General features: G+C 37.7%; 1 protein-coding gene across 1 annotated transcript in view; it reads right to left on the bottom strand.

Annotated features, from left to right (window-relative positions):
* Window positions 1–15,912: 15,912 nt before the first annotated feature.
* LOC130707179 (peroxisomal multifunctional enzyme type 2-like) overlaps window positions 15,913–27,439 on the bottom strand; it is a 54,110-nt gene continuing 42,583 nt past the window's right edge. The window contains exons 10-11 of the mRNA XM_057540388.1: window positions 24,676–24,803; window positions 15,913–16,266 (exon numbers count right to left, since the gene is read on the bottom strand). Of these exons, the coding sequence (XP_057396371.1) occupies window positions 16,177–16,266; window positions 24,676–24,803 (218 nt within the window). The 3' untranslated portion in view covers window positions 15,913–16,176. The remainder of the gene's footprint in view (window positions 16,267–24,675; window positions 24,804–27,439) is intronic.

Here is a 27,439-nt window from a genome sequence, read left to right as displayed (position 1 = left end):
ACATTAGCCACAGCCTTCTGCAAAAGGGGAAGAAAGAAAGAGGGAGTGAGGGAGGGAGGAAAGGAGAGAGGGAAGGGAGGGCTGAGCTTGGAAATGGACTCTCTGAAACCAAAGTACTGGTGAACTTGTTAAAGATTTTTAAGTCTGACAGGCCAGCTTTCCCAAACCATGGCAGCTGTAAAGCGAATATAATTATACTTAGCAGAAGCCACCAGAATTTTGAAGTTACCCTAAATTTAAAGCTTCTGGGAGACTTAATTAAATTTAATGAAAACCATAGCTGCTAAACAAAGATGTTGTAGCTCCTACTTAGTTATTCTTGAAAAAATTAAGTAGCAATCATGAAGACATACCTCAGCTTTCACATTTAAGCCGCTAGGTAGTAATGCCCAAAGTCTATAAATAAGGTAATGCTCTCTTCTTTTCATTAGCCAGTAGCATTGTCAAACTACTCATCTGTTCCTGTAAGAAAGAAAATCAGAACTAGAACAGAAGGAAAAAATAAGAGGAGAGAAAAAGGAAGTACAGGGAAGTTATCCTGAGTGTGATATAGGGTAATAACCTAGCGGACTTCAAACCCTTGAGCTCCTCCACCATCCCCACCACTCCCTCCTGTGGCATTTCTTTTGTTTTTTAAAAAATTGCATGTTGTCTGCCATTGCAGAATTAGTACCCAGTTAGTTCAGGTCAGGATGGATGTCTGTAAATCACAGCACCAGAATATGTGGCTCGTTATGCTCCCATGGTAATCTTACTTAACCTGGACTATTTATATGTAGAAATAATCATGATCCTTTTGATGGATTTGAGCAACAGGATGGTAGAGATAGAGTGAAACCTGACCCCAGGCAGAAATTCTACTCTCGGACTAGTACAGGGAGGAGGGGGAGATGAAGTGGCCTAATCTGCCTTCACGGAGGGCAACCAGACAGTCCAGGACGGGGTGCGTAAACAGTAATGTGCACCAGAATCCCCTGGAGGGAGATTGCGAGACCTTATCCTAAGAGCTTCTGATACAGTAGGTCTGAAGTTGGGCCCCAAAACTTGCCTCTCTAACAAATTCCCAGGAGACACGAATACTGCTGGTCCAGAGACCATATTTTGTTTTCATTTTTTTTACTTTTAGTTTTTTTGTTTGTTTTTTGTTTGTTTTTAATTGGGGTACAGTTGTTTTACAATGTTGTGTTAGTTTCTACTGTACAGCGAAGTGGAGTTCCCTGTGCTATACAGCAGGTTCTCATTAGTTACCTATTTTATACATATTTGTGTATATATGTCAATCCCAATCTCCCAATTCATCCCACCACCCCTCTTTCCCCCCTTGGTGTCCCTACATTTGTTCTCTACATCTGTGTCTTTATTTCTGCCTTGCAAACCAGTTCATCTGTAACATTTTTCTAGATTCCACATATATGCATTAATATACGATATTTGTTTTTCTCTTTCTGACTTACTTCGCTCTGTATGACAGTCTCTAGGTCCATCCACATCTCTACAAATGACCCAATTTTGTTCCTTTTTATGGCTGAGTAATATTCCATTGTATATATATACCACTTCTTCTTTATCCATTCGTCTGTCTATGGGCATTTAGGTTGCTTCCATGACCTGGCTATTGTAAATAGAGCTTCAATGAACATTGTGGTACATGACTCTTTTTGAATTATGGTTTTCTCAGGCTGCATGCCCAGTAGTGGGGTTGCTGGGTCATATGGTAATTCTATTTTTAGTTTTTTGAGGAAGCTCCATACTGTTCTCCATAGTGGTTGTATCAATTTACATTCCCACCGACAGTGCAAGAGGGTTCCCTTTTCTCCACACCCTCTCCAGCATTTGTTGTTTGTAGATTTTCTGATGATGCTCATTCTAACTGGTGTGAGGTGATACCTCATTGTAGTTTTGATTTGCATTTCTCTAATAATTAGTGATGCTGAGCATCTTTCCATGCATTTGTTGGCAATCTGTATGTCTTCTTTGGAGAAATGTCTATTTAGGTCTTCTGCCCATTTTTGGATTGGGTTGTTTGTTTTTTTGATATTGAGCTGCATGAGCTGTTTGTATATTTTGGAGATTAATCCCTTGCTTAGTTAGCAAATATTTTCTCCTATTCTGAGGGCTGTCTTTTTGTCTTGTTTATGGTTTCCTTTGCTATGCAAAAGCTTTTAAGTTTCATTAGGTCACATTTGTTTATTTTTGTTTTTATTTCCATTACTCTAGGAGGTGGGTCAAAAACATCTTGCTGTGATTTATGTCAAAGAGTGTTCTTCTTGTTCTCCTCTAAGAGTTTTATAGTATCCAGTTTTACATTTAGGTCTTTTATCCATTTTGAGTTTATTTTTGTGTACAGTGTTAGGGAGTGTTCTAATTTCATTCCTTCACATGTAGCTGTCCAGTTTTCCCAGCACCACTTATTGAAGAGCCTGCAGAGACCATATTTTGAAAACCACAGGTCTAAGACATACTGTCTCAGAAGTTTAGAAAACAGAGGCATGTTTGGGAAATGGTTTGGTATTAGGTGAATCCAATCCGAAACATAGAAGATACGGTTGAGACAACTAAGCCAGCAATGACGGAAAGCAGATGGGTAATGGGTGAGTCCCAGAAATCTGCCCCATAAGGGCAGGCCCTTCACCATCAGATGAGGAGTAAAGTCTCACCCTAGGAAAAGTGAACAGAGCTGGGTGGGGTCCCGTAGCCATGATCAACCTGCTGAAATCAGATCAGGACCTCAGCCCGCAAGGGAACCAGTCAATATGTTGTAGGGGGTCCCCAGGGGCTGATGGAATGAATCTGGGACAGAGAGCTTCAGGGAAGGGAAGCTGGGAGCATCTCCTACCCAAAAGAAAGATCCAACCCGTCTGCAGGTAGACTGGAACACATGCTCCCTCTCCTGGCATCAGAACTTTGACAACCAGGACCCACCCCACACCCCCACACAGACAAACTCTTGCCTGCAAGTGCTCCAGGGCCTGACAACCCCTGTATAAGTAAGCAAAGCTCCTGCATCACTGAACTCTACACTCATCTGACTACATTTAGAGCATTGTCTCTCCCAATTTAATGACTCATAAAGCACAGAACTATAAAGTGGTCTTATTAAAACATATTTCACAGTTAGCTAGTGGGAAGCAGCAGCATAGCACAGGGAGGTCAGCTCGGTGCTCTGCGATGACCTAGAGGGGTGGGATAGGGAGGGTGGGAGGGAGGCTCAAGAGGGAGGGGATATGGGGACATGTGTATGCATATGGCTGATTCACTTTGGTGTGCAAAAGAAACTAACACAGTATTGTGAAGCAATTATACTCCAATAAAGATCTATTAAAAAAACATATTTCACATTCATTTTCATCTAACTCTTAAAACAACCCCAAGAGATGCACCAAGAAAACAGCCAAGAGGAGGGATGCTCAGGAATCACAGGACTGGCTCTCAGACCCACCACTGTGTGAAGTTGGGATTGGCCTCTTGACTCCAAGGCTAACATTGTTCCCCTGAGTTCATATTCCTTCCCTTTTGAAAAGGATTTGTTTGTGGGGTTTTTTTGGGGGGGGTGTGGCTTGATTTTATATATTTATGTATTTATTTATTTTTATTAGTTCTTTTGAAAAAAATTTTTAATTCTTTTACTTTTATACAATTTTTAAAGGTTATTTTCTATTTACAGTTACTACAAAATACTGGCTATATTCTCTGTGTTGTACAATGTATCTTTTTTTTCAATTGAAATATAGTTGATTTACAATGTTGTATTGGTTTCAGGTGTACAGCACAGTGATTCAGTTATACATACATATATATCTATTTTTTTCAGATTCTTTTCCCTTATAGGTTATTACAAAATATTGAGTATAGTTCCCTGTGCTATACAGTAGGTCCTTGTTGGTTATCTATTTTATATATAGTGGGGTGTATATGTTAATCCCAACCTCCTAATTTATCCCTCTCCCCCACCCCCCTTTCCCGTTCAGTAACCATAAGTTTGTTGAAAACAATTTGAACCAACTCTACAGGAGGAATTTAATCTCTCTTGCTTCATTAAGCAAAAATAAAAAATCAACAGATTATCCCAGAAAACATATTTCATCATTACACTCAATTATGTAACACTTAGCACAGCCTGTTTTCCTAAGGAAGTCCCTCCCTGCCTTCGGAAAAACAGAGTTCTCTATCACTAGAGGTAACCAAGAAAAGGCGGCACAGACACCTGCCAGGTACATCAAAAAAGAAATTCAAGCATCCAGTGGGATGGATATTGACGGATGTTTCATTTTATTGATTTTAAATTCTCTTAATTTCTCTATTAAGCTCATTTTTAAAAACAGACTCAACATCCTTATTACCATTTCCATAATTTTTATGTGTAAAATGTTTCTGTGGGCACAGTAATTTTAAAAGACAATGAAAATTCAGTATTTTCACTGCAATGTTTAACATAAATGACAATGCATGTTTTCATACTTGCCAGTCCGTTTATTTTTGACAAGTTGAAGTACCCGGTAAAATGTTTCTTACCAGAATCCATGGGTTTGGAATTCCAAACTTAGAACAATACCCATACCTCACAATCCTAAGTATGTGTATTTCTTGCCCAATGGTATTTTTACTATCTGAAAGTGTTTTCTTTAATCTTCTTTGATGCACTTTCTCCTATTCTTTCTATTGCTCACACTGTAAACTTTGAAAATAAATGTCCTTAGGCATCAACTCTGTGATGTTTACTATAAAACCTGGCAAATTTTTAATGGGATCATTATAAATTCTGCTTGTTAAACCCAAGGAAAAGTATAGGTATATCAATATTTTAAATGGAAAGCCCATCAAGGCAACATGCCACACAGACTTAGGAGATTAGTGACGTGAGCTGGGTTTGATTGCTGGCGCCACTACATCCTAACTCTGTGACTTTGGGAAAGTTTTCTCTTTGGAAAAAATGATGAAAATTGCACATAACTCACTGGAATAGAATGCAATCATGTATGTGGGGTGCCGGCATAATGGATAAGGCAGCAGTGTTTCATAGTGATTTACAAAGATTGCCTGTATCCAAATCCCAGATCTGCCACTTAGCTATATGCTGTTGAACAAGTTATTGAACCTCCCCAAACCTGTCTCCTTGTCTTTATAATAGGGATGATGATATTATCTACTTCGTAGGCTTGTCGTGATGATTAGCTGGGATAATACTTGTAAAACCCTTGGCACTGGGTCCTGCAGCTGGTGGGAAACTCAGGGATGCTAGTTCCCTGTCCCAGCATCCTCTTCCCAAGCTGCCTCCAAGTTTCCCTACTCACTTCTCCCTAACTTGCCATCCTACTTTGCCCCAAAGGAAAAATATATTTGTAAGGGAGAGGCAGAATTCCTTTTAGAGAAAGAATTATCTTTGTTTAGGCATATACACTGAAATCCTCCCTAGCTGTGAAAAGAGCTCCAATGGCCTGGTTGAGAAACAGAGCTAAACTGTTAGGTATATTGGCTTTATTAAGCATGGAGACGTGGGAGGTAAGGAAGGCAGACGTGAGAGGAGTCAGCCTATTTGGGGCTTTTCAACAGTGGGAGTGGCAAAGGCACTACTAAGAACCAGAGCATCTAGTATATTCCACAAGTAGCTTACTGGGCTAAGCTGTGAGGTAAACCCTCTGTGTTAATCCTAATGCTTCATTCCTGGTCTACTACACATAACTACCTTGTGTAAATGGTTTGGGATAAAATATGAGCAAAAATGAATGCTGTTCCGCATTTAGATCCAATGCAATGATAAAAGAAGGGAATAACTGAATAAGGAGAGATGAGAGACTGCTAATTCAATGAAGTCAGAAAATTATATCAAAAGATGACTAGAAAAACTATTAACCACTGCTCCCCTCCCCAAGAATACTTGGACATGTTGGTAGGGACATGGGAGTTCGCACTGTAAGCAGGACGGAGACTCTTTGAATCAAATATTAAATGAAAGGTGACCAAAGAGGCTGAAAAATCCGGACCCCCGCCACCTTCTTTCCACCAAGACTGCTGACATCTTGACTACGCCAATTCTCTTTTTTCATCACTGATTTTCATTGGACATCTATATACAGTATTATTCCTACTTGATAAAGTGAAATAATTGGTTTCAAAGGAAGATTGGAACTTTAATGTTTATAGACTCCTAAAATCTTGAAACCAGAAGACCTTCTGGTGATGACCTAGTTCAAGCGCTTAACAACTAGGAAACCAGCCTAGAGAATGCTTGCCCAGTTTTCATGCAAGTTACCAGCAGCAAAAGGACTTGAGTTTTCAGCCAAGGGCAACTATTCCCTTCCTTATCATTGGCTGTTTCAAGTCAGAAAGCGAATAAAATTAAGCCTAAGTATGTAAGGGGGCTCATAAAACTAGGGAGCTATTACTAGTTGCCTGCATATGTTCCTGAGTTGTGATGTTAGTTAATCCATTTTAGCAATAGATAATCTCTTTATTTCAACTACACCAATCAATGCATTATTATATCAGATAACTTTCTAACGTTCTCCTTAGAATAAAATATCATGATGAAACTCAGTCTTTGAGATATAGAAGTGAAATTGAGTATGAAAGCAGACCCATTTGATTATCATAATTTCTGAAGTTTTTCATAGAGAACAGACTTGTGGTAGCCAAGGGGAAGGTGGGGCGGGGAGGGATGGATTGGGAGTTTGAGATTAGTAGATGCAAGCTAGTATATATGGGATGGGTAAACAACAAGGTCCTACTGTATAGCACAGGGAACGATATTCAGTACCCTGTGATAAACCATAATGGGAAAGAATATGAAAAAGAATGTATATATATGAATAACTGAATCACTTTGCTATACAGCAGAAATTAACACAACATTGTAAATCAACTATACTTCAATACAGTAAATTTTTAAAAACTTCTGAAATTTTCATTTGCTTTCCTATGTCTCGAACTGATTTTCAGATGAGTTAAAGTGAACATAATTTACAAAATTCAATGCCTTTACAAAGAATATGAAATGTGAATATTTTCTGTTGTAGTCTAATTATTGAATAAGCAATTAAGCTAATTTTCACTGAATTTATGAAATGAAAATCAACTAAACACTTTAATTAACTTAATTTTGGAGATTTGTAACTTGGGATTTTTTTTTAAATGGCTGTGTGATAAAGTCATAGTTCTACAGCAATTCAATATGTTTACAATAGTAATAATTTTACTTTTAAGATATACAAAGAAGATAAAGATGAGCTACTGTATGGAAATTGGAGTTAATAGACCATGTCTTAGGCCTCTAAGCATTATTCTTTTATAATAGTTATAGTTATAAGCCTAATTAATTCAAGAAAGAAGTTGACTTTGTCAACTACAAGATTTTATCAGAAAATTACAAAGAATATTGGTTTGGATATTGGAGGAGGGGTGGAGGTCCAGAAGAGATGAGTCCCTAAGGTTTTGTAAAAAGGCACTTAGGGAATGAAACTTCAATACATAAAGAAAGAAGGTGTAAGGTACAAGTGAGAAGCATATTTTCAACTCTGCAAGAATTAGAAATAAAAAATGCCAAAGATTGGCCTCTCTGGTCCAATTAATTATACAATACCCAGCCTTCTCCTATTTCACCTTTAGTTAGATAATTTTCTATAATTCCAAAGTTACAGAGCAAAAGTACTGCTAGCTTTATAGACACAGCACTTCTCGGATCCCCAATCTCCTTAATTAAGGAGTCTATTTTAAGACAAATCATATTACCTTAAAAGATAGGGATGGAAAGATATGTTTAAAGATACTGCTTGGAATGCATAGTAGAACAAACACAAACTAGGAGATGGTGAGTTTGTTTCTTGGTCTGACTCTTACACCTCTCCCAGTATGACCTGGGACAACTCATCAACTTCTCGGAGTTTCACTGCCATCTGTCAAATGAATTTTTTTGTTTTCAATTGTCAACTCTAAAGAATAGAAACTGACAATTCACACGTGGAGAAATACATACTCCTTAAACAACTCATGGAAAAATGTTCATTCTCTAATTAATTTTAAAATGCAATTTAAATCAAACCAGAGAAACCACTGAACATCTGCTAAAGAATAAGAATTCCTTTTAATGATAATAATCATTAAGAAGTAACGGTAAAATTGGATTCACTCATGCAATGAGCTGCTTAAGATCAGATATTCTCTCTTCCTTATTCCCATCTAAATCTTTAATGCCCAGTGCACATTAGGAGTTCAATAAACAGTCATTAACTGACTATCCATTGGTGGGCTTGAAAATTGTTATTTGGGAATCAGTATGGTTACATGTAGCAAAAACCATATATCTGGAATAGCTCACACATTAGGCTGAAAGGTGAAGAGTGAGGGGAAATGGTTTATTCCAATCTGTCCTAACTCACCTCCACAGGCCAATAAACTTGAGTACCCTTTACTGGGCAGAGGAAAAAGAAGACAGGTCTATTTTTATAGGGGACAGTGGGCCAGAAGGTAGTGGTACCAAAAGCCCCTCTCTCTAATCTCCCAATCTGAAATCTAGTACCAAAAGCCCCTCTCTCTAATCTCCCAATCTGAAATCTAAGGTGAAATACTCTTACTGCCCAGGTGTCCTCCCCTGGGACATGGGCCAAAGTGATGGCTCACTCTGGACTGAGGCTTGGTTGCCACGGAACCCCAACTTCAGTTGATTATTCAAAAAGGCAAAAGAGTCAGATCGCTGAAACACACAGTACTACCCACCTTCTTATGATACAGTCTGTGAACAGGACTGTATCTTCTGATGATGACGGGTTCCCAATCAGATGCAGGGCCCTGCTCCTCCTGGCCCAGCATCTGCACACAGCAGTACGCGCTTCCTGCCCACTTTACTTCCACAGACACCTCATTTGAATCAGAGGTCTAAGTCATATTGCTTCAATTGCTTTCTCTTGCTTGGTGATACAAGATTTAGTCACATTAGGAACTAGGGGACTGTTGCAGTCCACAGGCATTGACTTGTATAAGGCTTTTTGTATAAGACTTTTGTTTTTTATGACAGAACTCGCCATTCATAAACGTGCTGACATGTTTGCTCTCCTTTCCTCACCTCCCAAAGTGGGATAAGCACAAATGAAACCTCTTGGCTGTATAGGACTCTCACAAGCTGCTCTTACCCTTTGACCCAATAATCCTACCCCTAAAAGCTTTGTCTAAGAAAACAGTTCAGAAGAATTGAAATGTCTAAAACAGCAATGTTTAAATAGAGGGTAGTGGTTCGTGAATGTTGATGGAGATGAAAAGGGAAGATCAAGGGGATACTGGAGTTGCTGGTTTGGAAAACTGGGTAGATGCTGGTGCCACTCGCCGACACAGGGAGTGCAGCGTGTGGCTGGTGGGGGCACAGCCAGTGCGTGTGCCGTGTGGTTTTACCTGCCTGGGTGCGGGAGTGGGAGAGGGCCGTTCACACTTTCATAATTCATATGAATTCATATTTTCATAATTGTTCAAAGCAAATAAAGGTGACGGTTCAATATTTTGTTTTCTAAACTGGCACTCTCAGCACCTATGCCTGAAGGCCATATCCACCGCTCCCCCCGCCCCCCGCAACCCTGGCCTGTTTTTGGACAGGTTTTTACCTTTTTTTACAAAGCTGTTTTTTAAAAAAGAAGATGCTACAGAGACCATATGTGGCCTACAAAGCCTAGAATACTACTCTCTAGCCCTTTACAGAAAACGTTTGCTGACAGCTGATTTAACCCATCGTTGTTCTTTACTGGCATACTTGTAACTTCAAAAGACACTAAGGAAGACAGAGCTGTTCAATCTCCCTTCACATAAAACTCACTTGAAGTGATACTTTTTAGACATAATTTTATGTCTTCTTCCACGCTGCCTTCAAAAACTTCCCCTGGCCAACACTGCCCCAACTCGCGGCGCTTTCTACTTCTCTGTTTTCTGACTCTTATCAGCTGTGAGCTCCAAAGTTATGCAACCAAACTGTCTAAAAGACGGATTCTGGATGAGGCCATCAACAGCTCTCCCATGAGCAAATTTTGAATTTCAGTGCCTCAACATTTCACCTCCTCAGATATCTTTTTATCTTTTAAGCTACGATAACCCTGATAGCTAGATGTCACTTACCAGGCAACTTCAGCCAATATACTGCAGACACATGTAATATAAATCTAGATTTTTAGTCGACACTTGCAGTTTTTCTATTTTGCCTACTTACGGGTTTTTGAATGGGTTATTGTCTTTCCTCTCCCCCCTTAAATAGCTTAGTCCACACTGACCTAAAACCTTCTGCTCTTCAGAAAATCACCTTCCTTAACTTTCAGCTTTTGAGGTTTCTCAACTTCAGAATTTCTCCACGGCATTGGATTATCGTTTAGTTTTGCTGCAATAGTCATTGACTTCAAGGATAAAGTTAATGTTGGGGTAGTATTCTTATTAAATAGATTATTATTCAAATCTATTTCTCTCCAACATACAATTCGGCTTTCTCAGATGGTTTGCTTTAAAATACACACACAGAGTCCTGCGAGCAGCAAACAGAGGCTGTTCTACTAGCGTGGGTTACGAATAGCTTCGCACAGGGACCACGCTGGGGAGGCTTAAGGATACAGAGGAGTTTGCCAGGTGACGAGGTGAAAAGGCAAAGAAACCTTAGGGTAGACTTCTGAGATGTGGCACCCCATGCTCTAAACTTCCTCTGGTGTCATCGCTGATTCACCCTCAGGCCTTGTGGTCTGGCTGGGGCTGATCCTATCAGTGCAGAAGAGTTACCGTGTCAGGCCTGAGGCTGCTGTCCTTAGAAAGGTTCACCTGCAAGGCTGGCCCTTCGCTGACATCTGGGAACTTAAAATTTTGAGAAGTTTCCCAACGTTCCCTCACTGAGAAGAGTGGTTCCCTGTGCACAAACTGCACAAACAATGTGGTTGATGCTAAATACCCGCTTTCCTTTTAGAAGTCTGGAATTTTGGTATGCACTCTGGCAGAAGACGCCTACGTGACTAGTCTCCTGATGAAAACCTCAGACGCTGAGTCTTGGTAGACATTTCACATGCCGTCATGATTTGATGCTGGGAAAATTAAGCATGTCCTGGATGACTCCACAGGGAAAGAACTCTTGGAAGCTTTTACCTGATTTCCTCTGGACTTATTCATGCACGCTTTCCCCTTTTCTGATTTTGCTTTGTATATTTTGATATAATAAATCAAATTCATAAGTCATAAGTATGACTATATGGTGAGTTCTGTGGGCCTCCTGACAAATCACCAAATCTGGGGAAAGTCTTGGGGCTCCCCAACACACTATCCTTTGCTACATGTATAGATGCAGGCCAATCAGCATACCCACAATCTCTAGCTACAGTGATGAGTTCAGGGATTGGCTTATAATCAATAACAGCTACTGAGACCAGATAAGGTCTTCACTGGGGCTTTTGGGAGAACCCAGTGGTCTCTCTTCTGCTGGTTGATTTGAGATGCGACTATGAGGCTGTACCTCTTGGCTGCCATCTTGTGACCACAATGAGAATAACTTGGAGCTGCCAGGGTGGTTACCACATGGAGCCTGTGGATAAAGCGGGCAGAGAGATGGCCTGGACAACTCTGACTCATTCAATGATTTCCCTTCAAAGCCAGTCCTACCCATCTAGACTTTTTTCCGTTATATGAAAAAGTTTTATGCCAATTTGAATTGGTTTTATTACTTGCCACTGAAAGAATCCCAAATGATGCAAACTTGAACCATGCTGAACAGTCTGACAGTAAGATGACCAAGTAGGAATCATCACAGGTTTCTAAGTTGGGAAGTCACATGTTCAGATGTGTTAACCTCTGGAGGCTGCAGGGAAGTGGGTGGCAAGAGGGTGGTAATGAAAGACTGGAAAGCAGTCGGAAAGCCATCAAAATGAGCTATCAAGTGTGAGGTACTAGGGTACAAGTACTTGGGTAGGAGGAGCATAGAGTAAAATCCTTAAATATTCAGGAAATAGAAGTGGTAAGAGTTGGTGAAGGACTGGATATGGGGTGTGAGGAAGAGAAAAGTCAAGGATAACTCTGGTTTCTTAGTTTAACTCAGCAAAAGGTGATGTTCTTAACTAAGACAAAATAAGAAAAGATGCACATTTAGGAGTGGAGAGGAAGATCACAGGTTTATTTTGAACATGTATCTGCAGTAACTACACTTGACCCTTGAACAATGGGAATAAGGGGGTTAAGGGCACCAACCCTGCATGCATTTGAAAACTCGTATATAACTTTACAGTCGGCCCTCAGCCCTCCATATCTGTATTTCCATATCTGTGGATTTAACCAACTATACAAATGGTATAGTACTGTAGTATGCATTTATTGAAAAAAAGCCCAAGTATAGGTAGAGCCATGCAGTTCAAACCCACATTGTTCAAGGGTCAACTATATATGACAACAGTCTAGTAACCATTTGGCACTGTGGGTGGAACTATGGAATTGTTATATGATATGGCAAGATCAGAGTTGAAGATAATAGACTCAGAGTTATGAATACTCAGGTGATGGTTGAAGATAAGGCAGTAAATGAAATCACCCAGGAAGAAAACACCTACCAAAAAGTGGAGAAGGCTGAAACCTCAACCAAAAATTCTGAAAAGACAGGTAGACAGAGGAAATTACCAAAGAGACAAGCAGAAGTCAGGGAGATTAACTCATAGGTTCATTTAAGAAGGTAAAATATTTCTCACCGAAGAATAAAAGGGAAATAAAGAATTAAAAAGGATGGTGCACTCAGCATGATGGTACACAACATGGTGTAATATTAAATATTACAAAAAGGTTAAGGAGCATGAGGACTAATAAGAAGCTACTAAGTCTGGACACCAGTAGCTCTCTGACCATTAAGATTGACAGAGGTGGGTTAATAAGGTAATTAAAAGGTCACTTTCTTAATATGCTTTAAGCATCTAGGGTATATATTCAACAATTTCATTCATTAATATGTAGTGGCATTTGATTAACTTTACTATGCTATTTCTATTTGGAAGGACACTAAGCTGTTCCAAGCACAATTATAAAAGACAAACATTAAAAGGCTGCCATTTGGGGGCTTCCCTGGTGGCACAGTGGTTAAGAATCTGCCTGCCAATGCAGGGGACACGGGTTCGAGCCCTGGTCTGGGAAGATCCCACATGCCGCGGAGCAACTGGGCCCGTGAGCCACAATTACTGAGCCTGTGCATCTGGAGCCTGTGCTCAGCAACAAGAGAGGCCGCAACAGTGAGAGGCCCGCGCACCGCGATGAAGAGTGGCCCCCACTTGCCACAACTAGAGAAAGCCCTCGCACAGAAACGAAGACTCAACACAGCCATAAAAAAATAAATAAATAAAAATAAGTAAATTTTAAAAAGAGAGAGAGAAATTATGTTTGTGTGTATGTGTGTGTTAACCTAGAAAAACATCTGAAAAAATCTGCACCAAAGTAGTTATAGTTGTAGTCTTTGAGGTTTAGGATCAGGGACTTCATAAAAAAAAAAAAAAAAAAGACTGCCATTTGGTTTGTTAAAATTCAACTGGCATAACAATGAATCACCCTAAATTAAATTTATGTGATGCAATAAAAGCAGTTCTTAAAGGGGCATTCATAGAAATAAATGCCTATCTTAAGAAACAAGAAAAGTCTCAAACAACATAATTTCACACCTCGAGGAACTAGAAAAAGAAGACAAATGAAGCCCAAAGTTAGTAGAAGAGAGAAAATAGCAAATGTTAGAGCAGAGATAAAGGAAACAGAGACTAAAAAAACTATAGAAAAGATCAATGAAACTAAGAGCTGGTTCTTTAAAAAGACAAGCTAAATTGACAAACCTTTACCTAGATTGACCAAGAAAAAAAGAGAGAAAACACAAACAAATAAAATCTGAAATGAAAGGGGAAATGTTACAATTGATATCACAGAAATTAAAAGGATCACAAGAGACTACTATGAATACCACCAATAAATAGGATAACCTAGAAGAAATGAATAAATTCCTAGAAATGCACAATGTCCCAAGACTGAATAATGAAGAAATAGAAAACCTGAACAGACTAATTACTGGTAAGGAGACTGAATTAGTAATCTTCCAACAAACAAAAGTACAGGACCAGACAGCTTCACAGGTGAATTCTACCAAACATTCAAAGAAGAATTAATACCAATCCTTCTCAAACTCTTCCAAAATTAGAAGAGGAGGAAACTTTTCCAAACTCATTCTACAAGGCCAATATTACCCTGATACCAAAACCAGACAAGAATGGCACAGGGAAATTACAGGCCAATATCACTGATGAACACAGATGCAAAAATCCTCAACAAAATATCAGCAAACCAAATTCAACAATACATAAAAGGATTATAACCATGATCGAGTGGCATTTATCCCAGGGATCCAAGGATGGTTCAACATCTGCAAATCAGTCAATGTCACACACCAAACATTAACAAAATGTATGGATAAAAATCATATGATCATCTCAATAGACGCAGAAAAGCACTTGACAAAATTCAACATCCATTTATGATAAAAACTCCATTTATGATAAAAGCAAAAATAAACAAATGGGACCTAATCAAACTTACAAGCTTTTGCACAGCAAAGGAAACCATAAACAAAATGAAAAGACAACCTACAGACTGTGAGAAAATATTTGCAAATGATGTGACCGACAAGGGCTTAATTTCCAAAATATACAAACAGCTCATACAACTCAACAACAAAAAAACAACAACCCAATCGAGAAATGGGCAGAAGACCTAAATAGACAGCTCTCCAAAGAAGAAATACAGATGGCCAATAAGCACATGAAAAGATGCTCAACATCACTAGTTATTAGAGAAATGCAAATCAAAACTACAATGAGGTATCACTTCACACCAGTCAGAATGGCCATCATCAAAAAGTCTACAAATAATAAATGCTGGAGAGGATGTGGAGAAAAGGGAACCCTTGTACACTGTTGGTTGGAATGTAAATTGGTGCAGCCACTATGGAGAACAGTATGGAGGTTCCTTATAAAACTAAAAATAGAGTTACCATATGATCCAGCAATCCCATTCCTGGGCATATATCCGGAAAAGACGAAAACTCTAACTGGAAAAGATACATGCACCCCAATGTTCATAGCAGCACTATTCACAATAGCCAAGACATGGAAACAACCTAAATGTCCATCGACAGATCAATGGACAAAGAAGATGTGAATATATATACAATGGAATACTACTGAGTCATAAAAAGGAATGAAATATTGCCATTTGCAGCAACATGGATGGACCTAGCAATTATCATACCAAGAGAAGTAAGTCAGACAGAGAAAGACAATATTATATAATATCACTTATACGTAGAATCTAAAAAAATAATACAAATCAACTTACCTATAAAACAGAAACAGACTCACAGACAGAGAAAACAAACTTACAGTTACCAAAGGGGAAAGGGGAGAGAGAGGGATAAATTAGGAGCACAGGATTAACATATACATACCACTATATATAAAATAGATAAACAACAAGGATTTACTGTATAGCACAGGGAACTATATCTTGTAATAACCTGTAAGGGGAAAGACTCTGAAGCTGTATACCTGAAACTAACATAATATTGTAAATCAACTACAGTTAAATTTTTAAAAAAAGAAAAAAAAGAGTTATATATTTGGTAGATTTCCAAGCATTCTCTGAAAGTAAAGAATTTCCAGCAAAAGCGAAGGGAGAAGAAAGAAAACTATTTGAAAACACAAAGACCTTTATCTTGCCTTAAAACAGAACACTATCTATCATAGCAAAGTATGAAAATGAATAAATATATGAAAATTCATGTTAAAATTGGGATATCAATAAAGAGAAGAGAAAATAACAAAACAAACTGTAAAAGGCATCAAAGTGGCCTCTATCATTTCATTTTCCTTACAACTTATAAATGCCATCATAATTCTAAAAAAATTGGACTTGAGCGAAACTTTATTATTATGAAGACATAGGTCTAAGAACAGAAGGATAATCATGTGCCAGCTTACAGTTCCTTGTAAAAGTAATAACATGAAAAATTAGTAGAAAATGAACATCTGAAAAGTGATCTGTAATCTGAAAATGTTAGGCAATTTCCCCTGTATCTTAATTTTGACCATTTTTGCTAAATCACTTTTGCATATTTAGTTGAAGAGAGTATTTAATTTTTCTATTGTAATTAATAACATAGTATGTCCTTCAGAGCTTGGCATATTCTTTAAGAATCATCTGAAGCTTCTGGCTCAACATGATGTTCCCTCTGGCCTTCAGTCTGCCACTAAAGAATGCCTGGAAAGGAGAGAGGGAAAGAGAGAACCAACCTTTACCATGTCACATTGTATTTCTTTTTTAAAAAGATCATTGCTGAGACTGAATACAATTGAGTTAATAACTCTGGACAACAAAGGCAACTTTTATCCAGCAATGATAGTTTAATGATTATAGTAACACCCATATTTTTAGATATCTAAGAAAAAATAAAGACTCCTTGTGTATTTTAGAAAACGATAGAATAATTTATCTGAATTGACAGATCTGGGAATTCTGCTTCAACCTATGCTTCTGGCTTTAGTCTATGTTCTTAAATGTGAATTTGAGACCATATGAATAAAAGGCTTTACTGTATTACTAACAATAAAAACATTCAGTTCAGAACTTTTAAAAGATTTAAAAGATTTATTATATCTTCATGAAACAGAAGGCCATATAATGGCAAAATAAGACAGTGTAACAAAGTAGTGAATAGATCCTGGGCTGTAGCATCAGAATGCCTGGGTTAAAATCTAGGCTCTGCCATTAAATGCAAGGTGAGCTTGGACAAATTACTTAACCTCTCTGAGCTCTGGCCTCCTTATCTACAAAGGGCATGACAACAGCACCTAAATAGCAGCTTTGTTGTGTGAGTTAAATGAAACAGTGTGAAAAGTGCTTAGCTTGGCATTTGACATGTGGAAGGAGCTATTAAGCTCATTATTACCATGCAAAAGACTATAATGTTAAAACACTAAGAGCTCCTGTACCACTTCTTTCCTGACCTGACAATAGAAACTTGTGCAAGTTCTCCCCTGGTGTCAAGTTCCCTATCAGTAAAATAAAAATGATAAAACACAATATAGCTTACTGAGAAAATAACATACGGAATATGAAGTGAAAAAGAAGTCTCTAGATTTTTAGCTAGATTGAAAAAATAGTAATATCCATGTATACGTAACATTACAAAGCAGCCTCACAAATAAAATATCACTTGAGAAGCACAGCCATCAACCTGAAGTGGGCATATCAGCAGAAAAGAAATTCAAAAAGCTTAAAAACCAGCTCAAGGCCACAGAGCCAACAAAAAGTGGGCCAGGACTAGACACAGGTGTTCTCTGCTTAATAATGTCTCCTGCTTATTAACTAGCAGCAACTTAATTTCAGAAGCGAATCCTTACCAACTGGAGGAAAAGCAAAAACTGCTTCAACTTTTTATCCCAAAAATAATGCAGGAGAATTTCATTCAATCAGGTTCAAGTGCTAAGCATTCAAACTAGAGACTGGAATTTTAAAACGAAGACAGCTTTCACTGTGCAGTTACAGAAATGATGGTCTGCGACTCCTGCAGAGTCAGTTCTTAGATGGGCTTGCCAGGTGCTACAGTCTGAAAGGGACTTACAACCTAAAATAAAAACACCAACTTCCTTGAAGTAAATATACCAATATTTGATGGTTGTTATTTGAGTGGAAGAATTGTGTACATAAATCTTTGTTCCTATCTAACTGTTTTCTTAGGATAGATTCCTAGAAGAAGAATTACTAAATCATGGCATTTCTTAAATAAGTTTCTTGACCATGCTTCCATATCACCACAGTTTTCAAACTGCGCACCTCAGTGCACTGGGGTACCACGCCAAACTCCAACAGACACTACAGAATATTTAAAATTTTTGAAGGAAACATAGTGACATTGGTCAAACACAACAGGAAAACTACTCTTGTTTGGATCTAACTACTTCATAAACTGAACCATTAGGTATTTCTTTTGGCCTAGGAGTGCCACGCAAAAAGTGCTGAGACAGTAAGTGGCCATAAAGGAAGAAAGTCAGTGAAACTCTGCAATAGTGCTTTCCAGAAAGACTGTTAAATTAATATTCCTTCTAGCTACATGTGAATCCTCTTATCCCAACCTTAATAATATGGTTTTCTTAATCTTTGAAAATCTGAGGCAAAAATGACATGCTTTAATTTGCATGTTTTAGATACTGGGAAAAATTAATAGTTTTTCTCATGTATGTTAGTCATACCTATTTCTTTCATTAATTACTGGTTCATGTCTTTTGCCCATTTTTTATATTGAGGTCTTAGTGTTGTCCAGAAGTTTTATAAGTTATTAACACCAATATACGATGTATCATCATTTTATTTTTCCCCAGGTTTATGGAATATCTTATGGAGTCTGACATGCAGAAGTTTTTAATTTCTACATAGCCTAAACTACTGCTATTGAGCTTATGTTCCTTATTTCTATCCTTGCTTTAATCTACTCAAGTATTAATTGAGCATCTACAGTACACTAGGCAATATTCTATGCTAGGAAAGAGACATCTCTCCCTGTTCTCAGGGAGCTAACATTACAGTAGGGGAGTCAAAAAGTAAAATGTAAACAAGTAATTAAAGCCTGTTTTAAATGCTATGAAGGAGGCTACTTAGATAATATAATAGGAGGGAACTACTTTGGATGAAACAAAGCCAGCCATGCAAAAAGATGGGAATAGAAATTCCAGAAGAGTCAAATAAATAGACATTGAAGGGGTAAAAATCGATGGGAAGGAACTAAGAGGAGAGGCAATGTAAGTTGAGTTAGCATTGTAAGTGATGAGGCAAGCAGTGCAGGATGAAGCTGGGAAGATAAGCAAGGGAAACTTCACATACCATGTAATAATATGTAGTTTGGATTTTATCCAAGTGCAAAAGTAAATCTTGGAGGTTTTTATCAGGTGGAATGACCTATAATCTGATTCACATCTTTAAAAGATTACTCCAGCTCCTGTATGGAGAACAGATTGGTGGAAAAGCAAGACTAAAAGCACTAAGCCCAGTCAGGAAGCCAGGTGAGAGATGACGGAGGCTTGGATCATGATGATAACCCTAGTGGTGAAGAGAAGAAAAAGAACTCAAGATACGTTCTGGAGAAAGAACAAGCAGGATTACGGATAGAAAGGACACAGAGGTAAAGAAGGAAGCCAAGACGATTCTTACATTACGGAGCGTACTAGTTTGGGTAGACAGATCATGGTGCCGTCTCCTGAAAACAAAAAGAATGGGGGAGAAAACTAAATCACAAGTTCTAGGTTGGGCACAGTAAGATGCGCCATGAGAGACACAAGTGAAGAGCTGGTTATACCACTACGGGACTCAGAGAAGATGACTGAGTGAGACATTGAAGTCTGCAAGCTGTCAACAGGTAGACGGCTCTAAATACCACAGGATGGGTGGACTCTTTTAAGAAGAGTGTTAATTAGAGAGGAGCCCTGAGAAACACCAAAACTCAACAGCTGGGGGTAAAAGAGGAAGACACCAAAGGAGATTAGGAAGAGCCAAAGGTGGAGGAAGCAAAACAGGAGAATAAGGCATCATGAAAGCCAAGGGATAAGATTATTTCAAGAAGTTGGCGGTTAACTGAGTTGAATGCTACTGAAAGGCTGAGAAAGATGTAGATAGAGAAATATTTACTGGATTTAGCAATATAGGTCATCACAAGAACTTCACAAAAACATTATCAGTGGAGTAACAGATGTGTAAGTCAGATAAGAGAAGGCAGAAGAGCAGTCAAGACAGAATGTTTAAACCTTTGCTGCCCACTAAAGCAGCCACTAGCCCATGTGGCTATTGAGTACTTGAAATATGATTAGCCCTGGCTGAGATGTATTATAAGTATAAAAAACACACTGGATTTTAAAGATTTTTTTTAAAGGATATAAAATATCCCATTAATATTTAATATTGTACATGTTAAAATATTTGAATGTATTGGGTTAAATAAAATATATTAAAATTAATTTTACCTGTTTCTTTTTAATCTTTTTTATTTTTATTTTTTTATTAAAGTATAGTTGATTTACAGTATTGTGTTAATTTCTGCTGTACAGCAAAGTGATTCAGTTATACATATATATACATTCTTTTTTTATATATTCTTTTCCATTACAGTTTATCATAGGATATTGAATACAGTTCTCTGTGCTATACAGTAGGACTTTGTTGTTTATCCATTCTATATATAATAGCTTACATCTGCTAACCCCAACCTCCCACTCCACCCCTCCCCCAACCCCCTCCCCCTTGGCAACCACCAGTCTGTTCTCTATGTCCGTGATTCTGTTTCTATTTCATAGGTAGGTTCATTCGTGTCATATTTTAGATTCCACATATAAGTGACATCATATGGTATTTTTCTTTCTCTTTCTGACTTACTTCACTTTAGTATGATAATCTCTAGTTGCAGCCATGTTGCTGCAAATGCATTATTTCATTCTTTTTTATGGCTGAGTAGTATTCCATTGTATACACCACATCTTCTTTATCCATTCATTTGTCAATGGACATTTAGGTTGTTTCCATGTCTTGGCTATTGTAAATAGTGCTGCTATGAACATAAGGGTGCATGAATCTTTTTGAATTATAGTTTTGTCGGGATATATGCCCAGGAGTGCGATTGCTGGATCATATGGTAATTCTATTTTTAGTTTTATAAGCAACTTCCATACTGTTTTCCACAGTGGCTGCACCAACTTACATTCCTACCAACAGTGTAGGAGGGTTCCCTTTTCGCCACACCCTCTCCAACATTTGTTAATTATAGACTTTTAATGATGGCCATTCTGACCAGGGTGAGGTGATACCTCATTGTAGTTTTGATTTGCATTTCTCTCATAGTTAGCAATGTGGAGTACCTTTTCATGTGCCTGTTGGACATCTGTATTTCTTCTTTGGAGAACTGTCTATTTAGGTCTTCTGCCCATTTTTCCATTGGGTTGTTTGGTTTTTGTTGTTGAGTTGTATGAGCTGTTTGCATATTTTGGAAATTAAGTCCTTGTCGCTTGCATCATTTGCAAATATTTTCTCCCATTCTGTAGGTTGTCTTTTCGTTTTGTTTATGGTTTCCTTTGCTGTGCAAAAGCTTGTAAGTTTGATTAGGTCCCATTTGTTTATTTTTGTTTTTATTTCTATTGTCTTGGGAGACTGACCTAAGAAAACATTGGAACAATTTATGTCCGAGAATGTTTTGCCCATGATCTCTTCTAGGAGTTTTATGGTGTCATGTCTTATGTTCAAGTCTTCAAGCCATTTTGAGTTTATTCTTAACCTTTTTTATTGTGGCTACTAGAAAACTTTTAATTACTTATGTGGCTCACATTATATGTCTATTCAACAGTGCTGGTTTAGACAATTCTTTTGTGAAAAGGAACAGAGAAATGATATGGCATGCTGGATGGGGATCTGATATCAAGAGACAGTGTTTGCTTTAAAATCAAGATGTTAGCTTGCCTCTATGCTGTGGGACAATTATGTAGTAGAATGGGAGAGAATGGTACAGAAAAAAGTGGAAAGAAGAAGAAGCAATGACTTTGAGTAGATACCTGGATGAGAAGTGAAGAAGTCTTTGACAGGAAGAGGGAGACTTCCTTCAATGTAATGTATAGGAAGAAAAGAAGACAGGTGCAGATGCTGACAAAATAGATCTGGTGATGGGAAGGTGAATATTTTCATTTGAAAGTCCTTTTTTTCTCCCAAAGAACATGAGAAAGGTCATCAGCTGAAAAATGAAAGAGAGGTAGGCATGGGGGAGTTTTGAGAAGACAGGTATGAAATACTCATCTCAGACAACAGGAATGGAGGCTTAGTGGAAAATCACAGTTAGATTGCTAGACAGTGTGTAGAGACTATTTGAGACTTGTAATCAAAATTTTAAAGGGAAGCCAATTTGTCTAGTTGTATGGCTTTTCTCCTGGCGTCTTCATCTATTCAGGTACAGATGCAAAGATGGCAGAGAGTAGGGTTAAAATAGGGTGGAGTTTTCCAGGCAAATGAGATGAGAGAGGTACAAGGGAGGTGAGGGTATTTTCAAGGGAGGTACTCTGATGGACCATGGAATCTAAGCTGAACAAGAAGAGAAGACAGAAGGGAGCTGATGGATAGAAAGTGGTGTTGTCAACAAACCGGAGGTCTCTGTGAAGCTCAACAGCAGTAGCAGGAATAACAAAACAAGTTAATGAAACTGTAGGTGAGGGTGTTGGAAAATGGGGATGTTTTGTTGGAAGTTGTACATTTTATGCTGCCAATAAAGACAAAAGCTGATGTAGAATGGAGTAAAAGATAATTAGAAATAATATCAATAAACTAAGAGTCATCTGTTAGAGAAGTCACTTTTACAAATCCTGAAGGAAGCCATCAAGGTTGACAAGAGTTGATGCAGAGAGAGAGAGAGAGAGAGAGAGAGAGAGAGAGACTGTACACTGGGATATAAGGTCTTTGATAACTGAAGAAGAGTGATGATAGATAGCACTGAGGTGAGGCAGAATGTAATTGAGCCAAATGAGTTTAGAAAACCCCTAATATTAAATTAGAACTTCTCTAAGGACTGTCACTAAGGATAATAAACACCTAGGTTTTCATCAAGTTTTGCTTCTGCTTTAATTTTTTTACATTTAATTCCATCCTGTATGGTACTGACTAAGGTATATGGAATGACATAAAGCACTACCATTTCCTATGCAACTGCCCAGTACCATTCACTGAATAATCCATTCCCCCCCAAAGGTCTGATATTCCTAGCAATTATATAAATGTTTCTGTAAACCCTACATTTAATCTTTATATATAAGCACCTCAAATATATCTTAAAAAAGAACTCTTAATTAGCCACTCAGCAGCCACAATCTTTAAAAATCAGATGTCACTCCACAGCTCAATAGCTTCCTATCACACAAGATCTACACTGTCTTGCCAACATCTACAAGGTCCTGTGTGATCTAAGCCATGCCTACCTCTCCCTGTTCGCCTCCTGCCTCTCTCCCCACTGGCCTCCTCACAGTTATAGTATCCAATAAGCTGAGCTACCGGGGCCTCCAGCCTTTGTGCTAGTTGTTTCTTTAGCCTTATGGCTCCTTCCCTCACTTTGTTCAGATCTCTAGCAAGCCTTTTTGGACAACCCGATCTAAATTAGTTCTTCTATCCTGTCACACTCTAATCCAAGGGTTGGCAAACTACAGCCTACGGGCCAAAACCAGTAGGCTGCCTGTTTCTGTGAACAAAGTTTTACTGGAACTCAGCCACATCCATTTGTTTACATATTATCCATGGCTACTTTAACTCTACAATGGCAGAACTGAGTAGATGCAACAGAAACCATCTGACCTGCAAAGCTTAGAATATATTTACTAGGGGACCTTGCACAGAAAAAGTTTGCCAACCACTGCTATAACCCATTAGTCTGACTTATTTTTCTTCATATCTGAAATTATACTTCTTTTCCATTTCCCTCTAGAACTAAGCTCTACCCAGAAGGGGCACTGTCTTGTTCAGCCACACGTAGCACCTGAATTAAAGGAGGTACTAAATAAATTCCCGGGAAGGAATTAACTGAGGGCTCACTCAGTACCACGCATTATTCTAAGCTCTTCATGTATATTATTGGATTTAGTTATCATAACAATCCTTTGGGATTATCACAATTCATTTTACAATGAGAAAATTAAGGCTTAGAGAGTAGGTGGCAGAGCTAAGATTCAAACTTAGATTTATCTGATGCCAAAGAATGTATTTTTAACCACTATACTACTTTACAATTCTTTTAAGATTAGTCTTTTTATCCAGGAAAATTGAACATTTTCTCCCTTATTCAAATTGCTCCGTTCCTTGTAAAGTTGTATAGTTTTCTGCAAATAAGCCCTATGCTTTTTCTTGTTAGGGTAGTCATTGGTACTTTGCAGTTTGGGTAGTGATTGCAAACAAATTTTTAAAATTATATCCTCTAGTTGGTTTTGCTGTTATGTGAAAGCTATTTTTAAATCATCATTGTGCATTCAACCATTTGTTTGCACTCTTCTGGTCTAAGAATCAATCAGTTGATTCTTGTGGGATTTCTAGCTACATAATCATTCAAATTTTCTACTCCATTCTAATTGCTACATCTAATTTTGTGTGTTTCTGGACTAGCAATAGGTTTCAGAACAATATTACCTCATAATGGCCAGCAAAGGCACTCTTGTTTTAATCATGATTTTCCACTGAAATGTCTCTAAATGTTCTATCTTCAGTAAGACAGTGGCTATTATGTTCCATCCTTCTATTTCCAGTTTTCAATGATGATTAAGACAAGTTCTTAATTTTATATATCAGGAAAGAATGTCTAATTTTATGAAATACCATATGGTTTTTCAACTCTGAACTAACAATATATTAAAAGGTCTAGATGTGGGTTTTACATTGTTTATCTGCTAAAGAAGAATTCCACCCAAAAATTTAGTTTTAAAAAGTATCAGTTGAAAAACTCCATTAGAAAAATATATGACCTGTCGATCTGAACACCGCTATCAACTCTGTCTTTCCTCAGAGCTGCAAGATATGTCTTATAAATCAGAATTTTGGAGTCAGCCAAAAACTGCAATTGTCAAACAGGAAGCAATAATGACAAATAAATGAACATTTTAAGAACTTTACCTTCTGAGGATCAAGCTTGCCCAAGACTACTTCCATGAAATCTTCATCTGAAAGCGTGATGGTTACATCAGCAGAATCTTTTGCAGCGCCTTGATACACTTTTCCAGAACCATTTTTTAGGTCAATAGCTGGGAAAATAGGAAGAAACAAATGTCTGTCATTTTTTTCTTCACAAGATGAGAATAAAATAAACCAAATAAATGCAGACATTTTTATAGTTTCCAAGTTACTGTGGTACTTATTCTATTGGGTTGGCCAAAAATTCGTTCGGGTTTTTCTGTAAGATATGGAAGACCCAAACGAACTTTTTGGCCAACCCAATATATTATATATTACCTATCACTCAGAATAAAATTTTAAATCCTTGATTTTTTGAGATGCCCTTGTTATAAAGAATATGATCTTCAAAATAGTCAAATCAATAACAGCTTTTCATCATTGAAGAAGTTTACATAACAGAGATATTTGAAATGTGAATCAATGTAGAATAATATAAGGAAGTTAAGTGGTTGGAAGTTATATGGTTAAGGCCTTTAGATTCAAATAAAGACTGCAGTCAAAGTAAAGAGCTGTTACAGTGGAGGATTACTGGACTGAATGTCAATATTATGACATAGTATGAGTGTGTTTCATGTTTGGTAATTGCAATCATTGTTGCTTTTGTTGTGGTCATCCATGTACAATGCTTGGTGTCAGTCTATTTATCTCTTGTAAAAATAAAATACAGTGTGTGTGTGTGGGAAAAAAAAATAAATAAAATTTTCTCTAAACATGTAATTTTACAACCATGAAAAAAAAAAAAAAAGACTGCAGTCAACAAAGGAAGAAAACTGAATTTTAAAACAACTGCATATTGGTTGGGGTGGGGGAAGGGAACGCACACTCTAATTACCTTTCAAAAACCTGAATTCATCAAAGGTTCTGTCATATGAATTAAATGACAATCAAATTAAATTTTAAAAAGTATTCTAATTAGTTTGCTATAATTTATTTATAAAATGTTTATTGCCCTAATTGTTGTGAATAAACGTTAAAATTAAAATCTTTTCCCTTAAATGTTTTTGACAGAAGGATTAAGTCTCCCAGAAACAGGCTGGGTAACTGGAAAAACTATTAAAAATTTGCCTTCATTGCTCTCTATACAATACTTAGAGTTTTATGTTAAAGTTGCATTTTAGAAAGTTTTAATTGTCTCATATATGACTGAGACCAGTCATCCAGGAAGGTAATTCCACTCATCCAGCTTCAGCCTCTTGAATGTGCTTTCTCTGCTACTGCGAAGGAGCTATGATTGCATCACTCTCCCTAAGAGTGTCAGGAAACTCCCAATTTAGGATCAAGGAAAAGCTACACACATGTAAGCAAAACCATGCATTCTGCTTAGCCAAGCCCTACTCCAAAGAGAAAATTAAGTCACTCCCACTGTCCACAGAAGAGAATCTTGCCAACTAAACTAAAAAATAATAACATGACTATGACGGTTACCTGGGAAGGAGTAAGAGTGAGAAGGAGACCTTTTTACTTTTTATGCTTCATTCACTCACTTCATTGTTAAGTTTCTTCTATGGGTGTCAGACAATGTACAAGGTACTAAAAGTAAGGCATGAAGAACAAAGGCTCTGTTCTTATTGGTACACACATATTACAAATGTGTTTTTATGTATTATTTGTATAGTTAAAAAGAAAGGTAGAAAAAGAGAGGGAGGAAGGCAGGCAGGGAGGGAGCAGGGAGAGAATAAGGGGCGGGGGTCAGAGAGCAGAAAGGAAAGACTAAAGAAAAGCAAACCTCTGGCATTCAACAGACATGATTTTAATTCTTCACAAGTAAGTGTAAGGACCACTATATGTACTAGTCTTGCTCAGGAATAAAACTGGACTCACGCATCTTAATACATCAGTGTGGAATAAGTCTGTTAGCTAATGAAGGCCCTTCTAATGAAGGGCTGTCTACCTGCCCTCTCACTCACTTGGTTTTACGTGCTGCTTCACAGCCCTGACTCTTAGGAAGCAATAAAACTTTTTTTCTGTGGAAAGCTAATAACTAGTGCTGGTAAAAGAAAAGAGGGCTAAAAAGGGGGACGTTCTTAGCAAGAATACAGAAATTTGGGGTAAAGGAGTGAAACTCCCCATTCCACAGTGGCTCAAGTCATGGTCTACAAATGGCTCCTGCGGAAGGATCGTCATCCACCACCGTCACCTTAGGTTTACAGATACCTGTCAGGTCATGGGTAATCTAAATGAAATGAAGAAACAAGCTATATGTATTTCCTTTTCGTGGTGGAATGTATTTTAAAAGCTTTATGAATTATTTTAGCTCAGTATTTATATAATCATTAATACACTGAAAAAGTCCGAAAAATTTCAGTTATACTTTACAGAATTTAATGGGGGAGGGAAAGGTGTTAGATGAGAACATACATTTGGACTTAGAGATCTTTGAAGGTTTTAGAATATATACCTTACAAATTACAACACTCTTACCAAAGTGGGTATACAAGGAACATACCTCAACTTAGTAAAAGCTACTTATGACAAACCCACAGCCAACATAATATTCAATGGTGAAAAGCTGAAAGCCTTCCTGCTAAAATCTGGAACAAGACAAGGATGCCTACTCCTATTCAACATAGTACTGGAAGTCTACTCAGCATTCAGACAAGAAAAAGAAATAAAAGGTATCCACATTAGAAGGGAAGAGGTAAAATTGTCATTATATGCAGATGACATGATACTAAATACAGAAAACCCTAAAAATTCCACACAA

The sequence above is a fragment of the Balaenoptera acutorostrata genome, chromosome 2, assembly GCF_949987535.1.
Source record: "Balaenoptera acutorostrata chromosome 2, mBalAcu1.1, whole genome shotgun sequence".
NCBI classification, from domain to species: domain Eukaryota; kingdom Metazoa; phylum Chordata; class Mammalia; order Artiodactyla; family Balaenopteridae; genus Balaenoptera; species Balaenoptera acutorostrata.
Note: the sequence above shows the minus strand (reverse complement) of the source record. Positions and strands in the feature narration are given on the sequence as shown.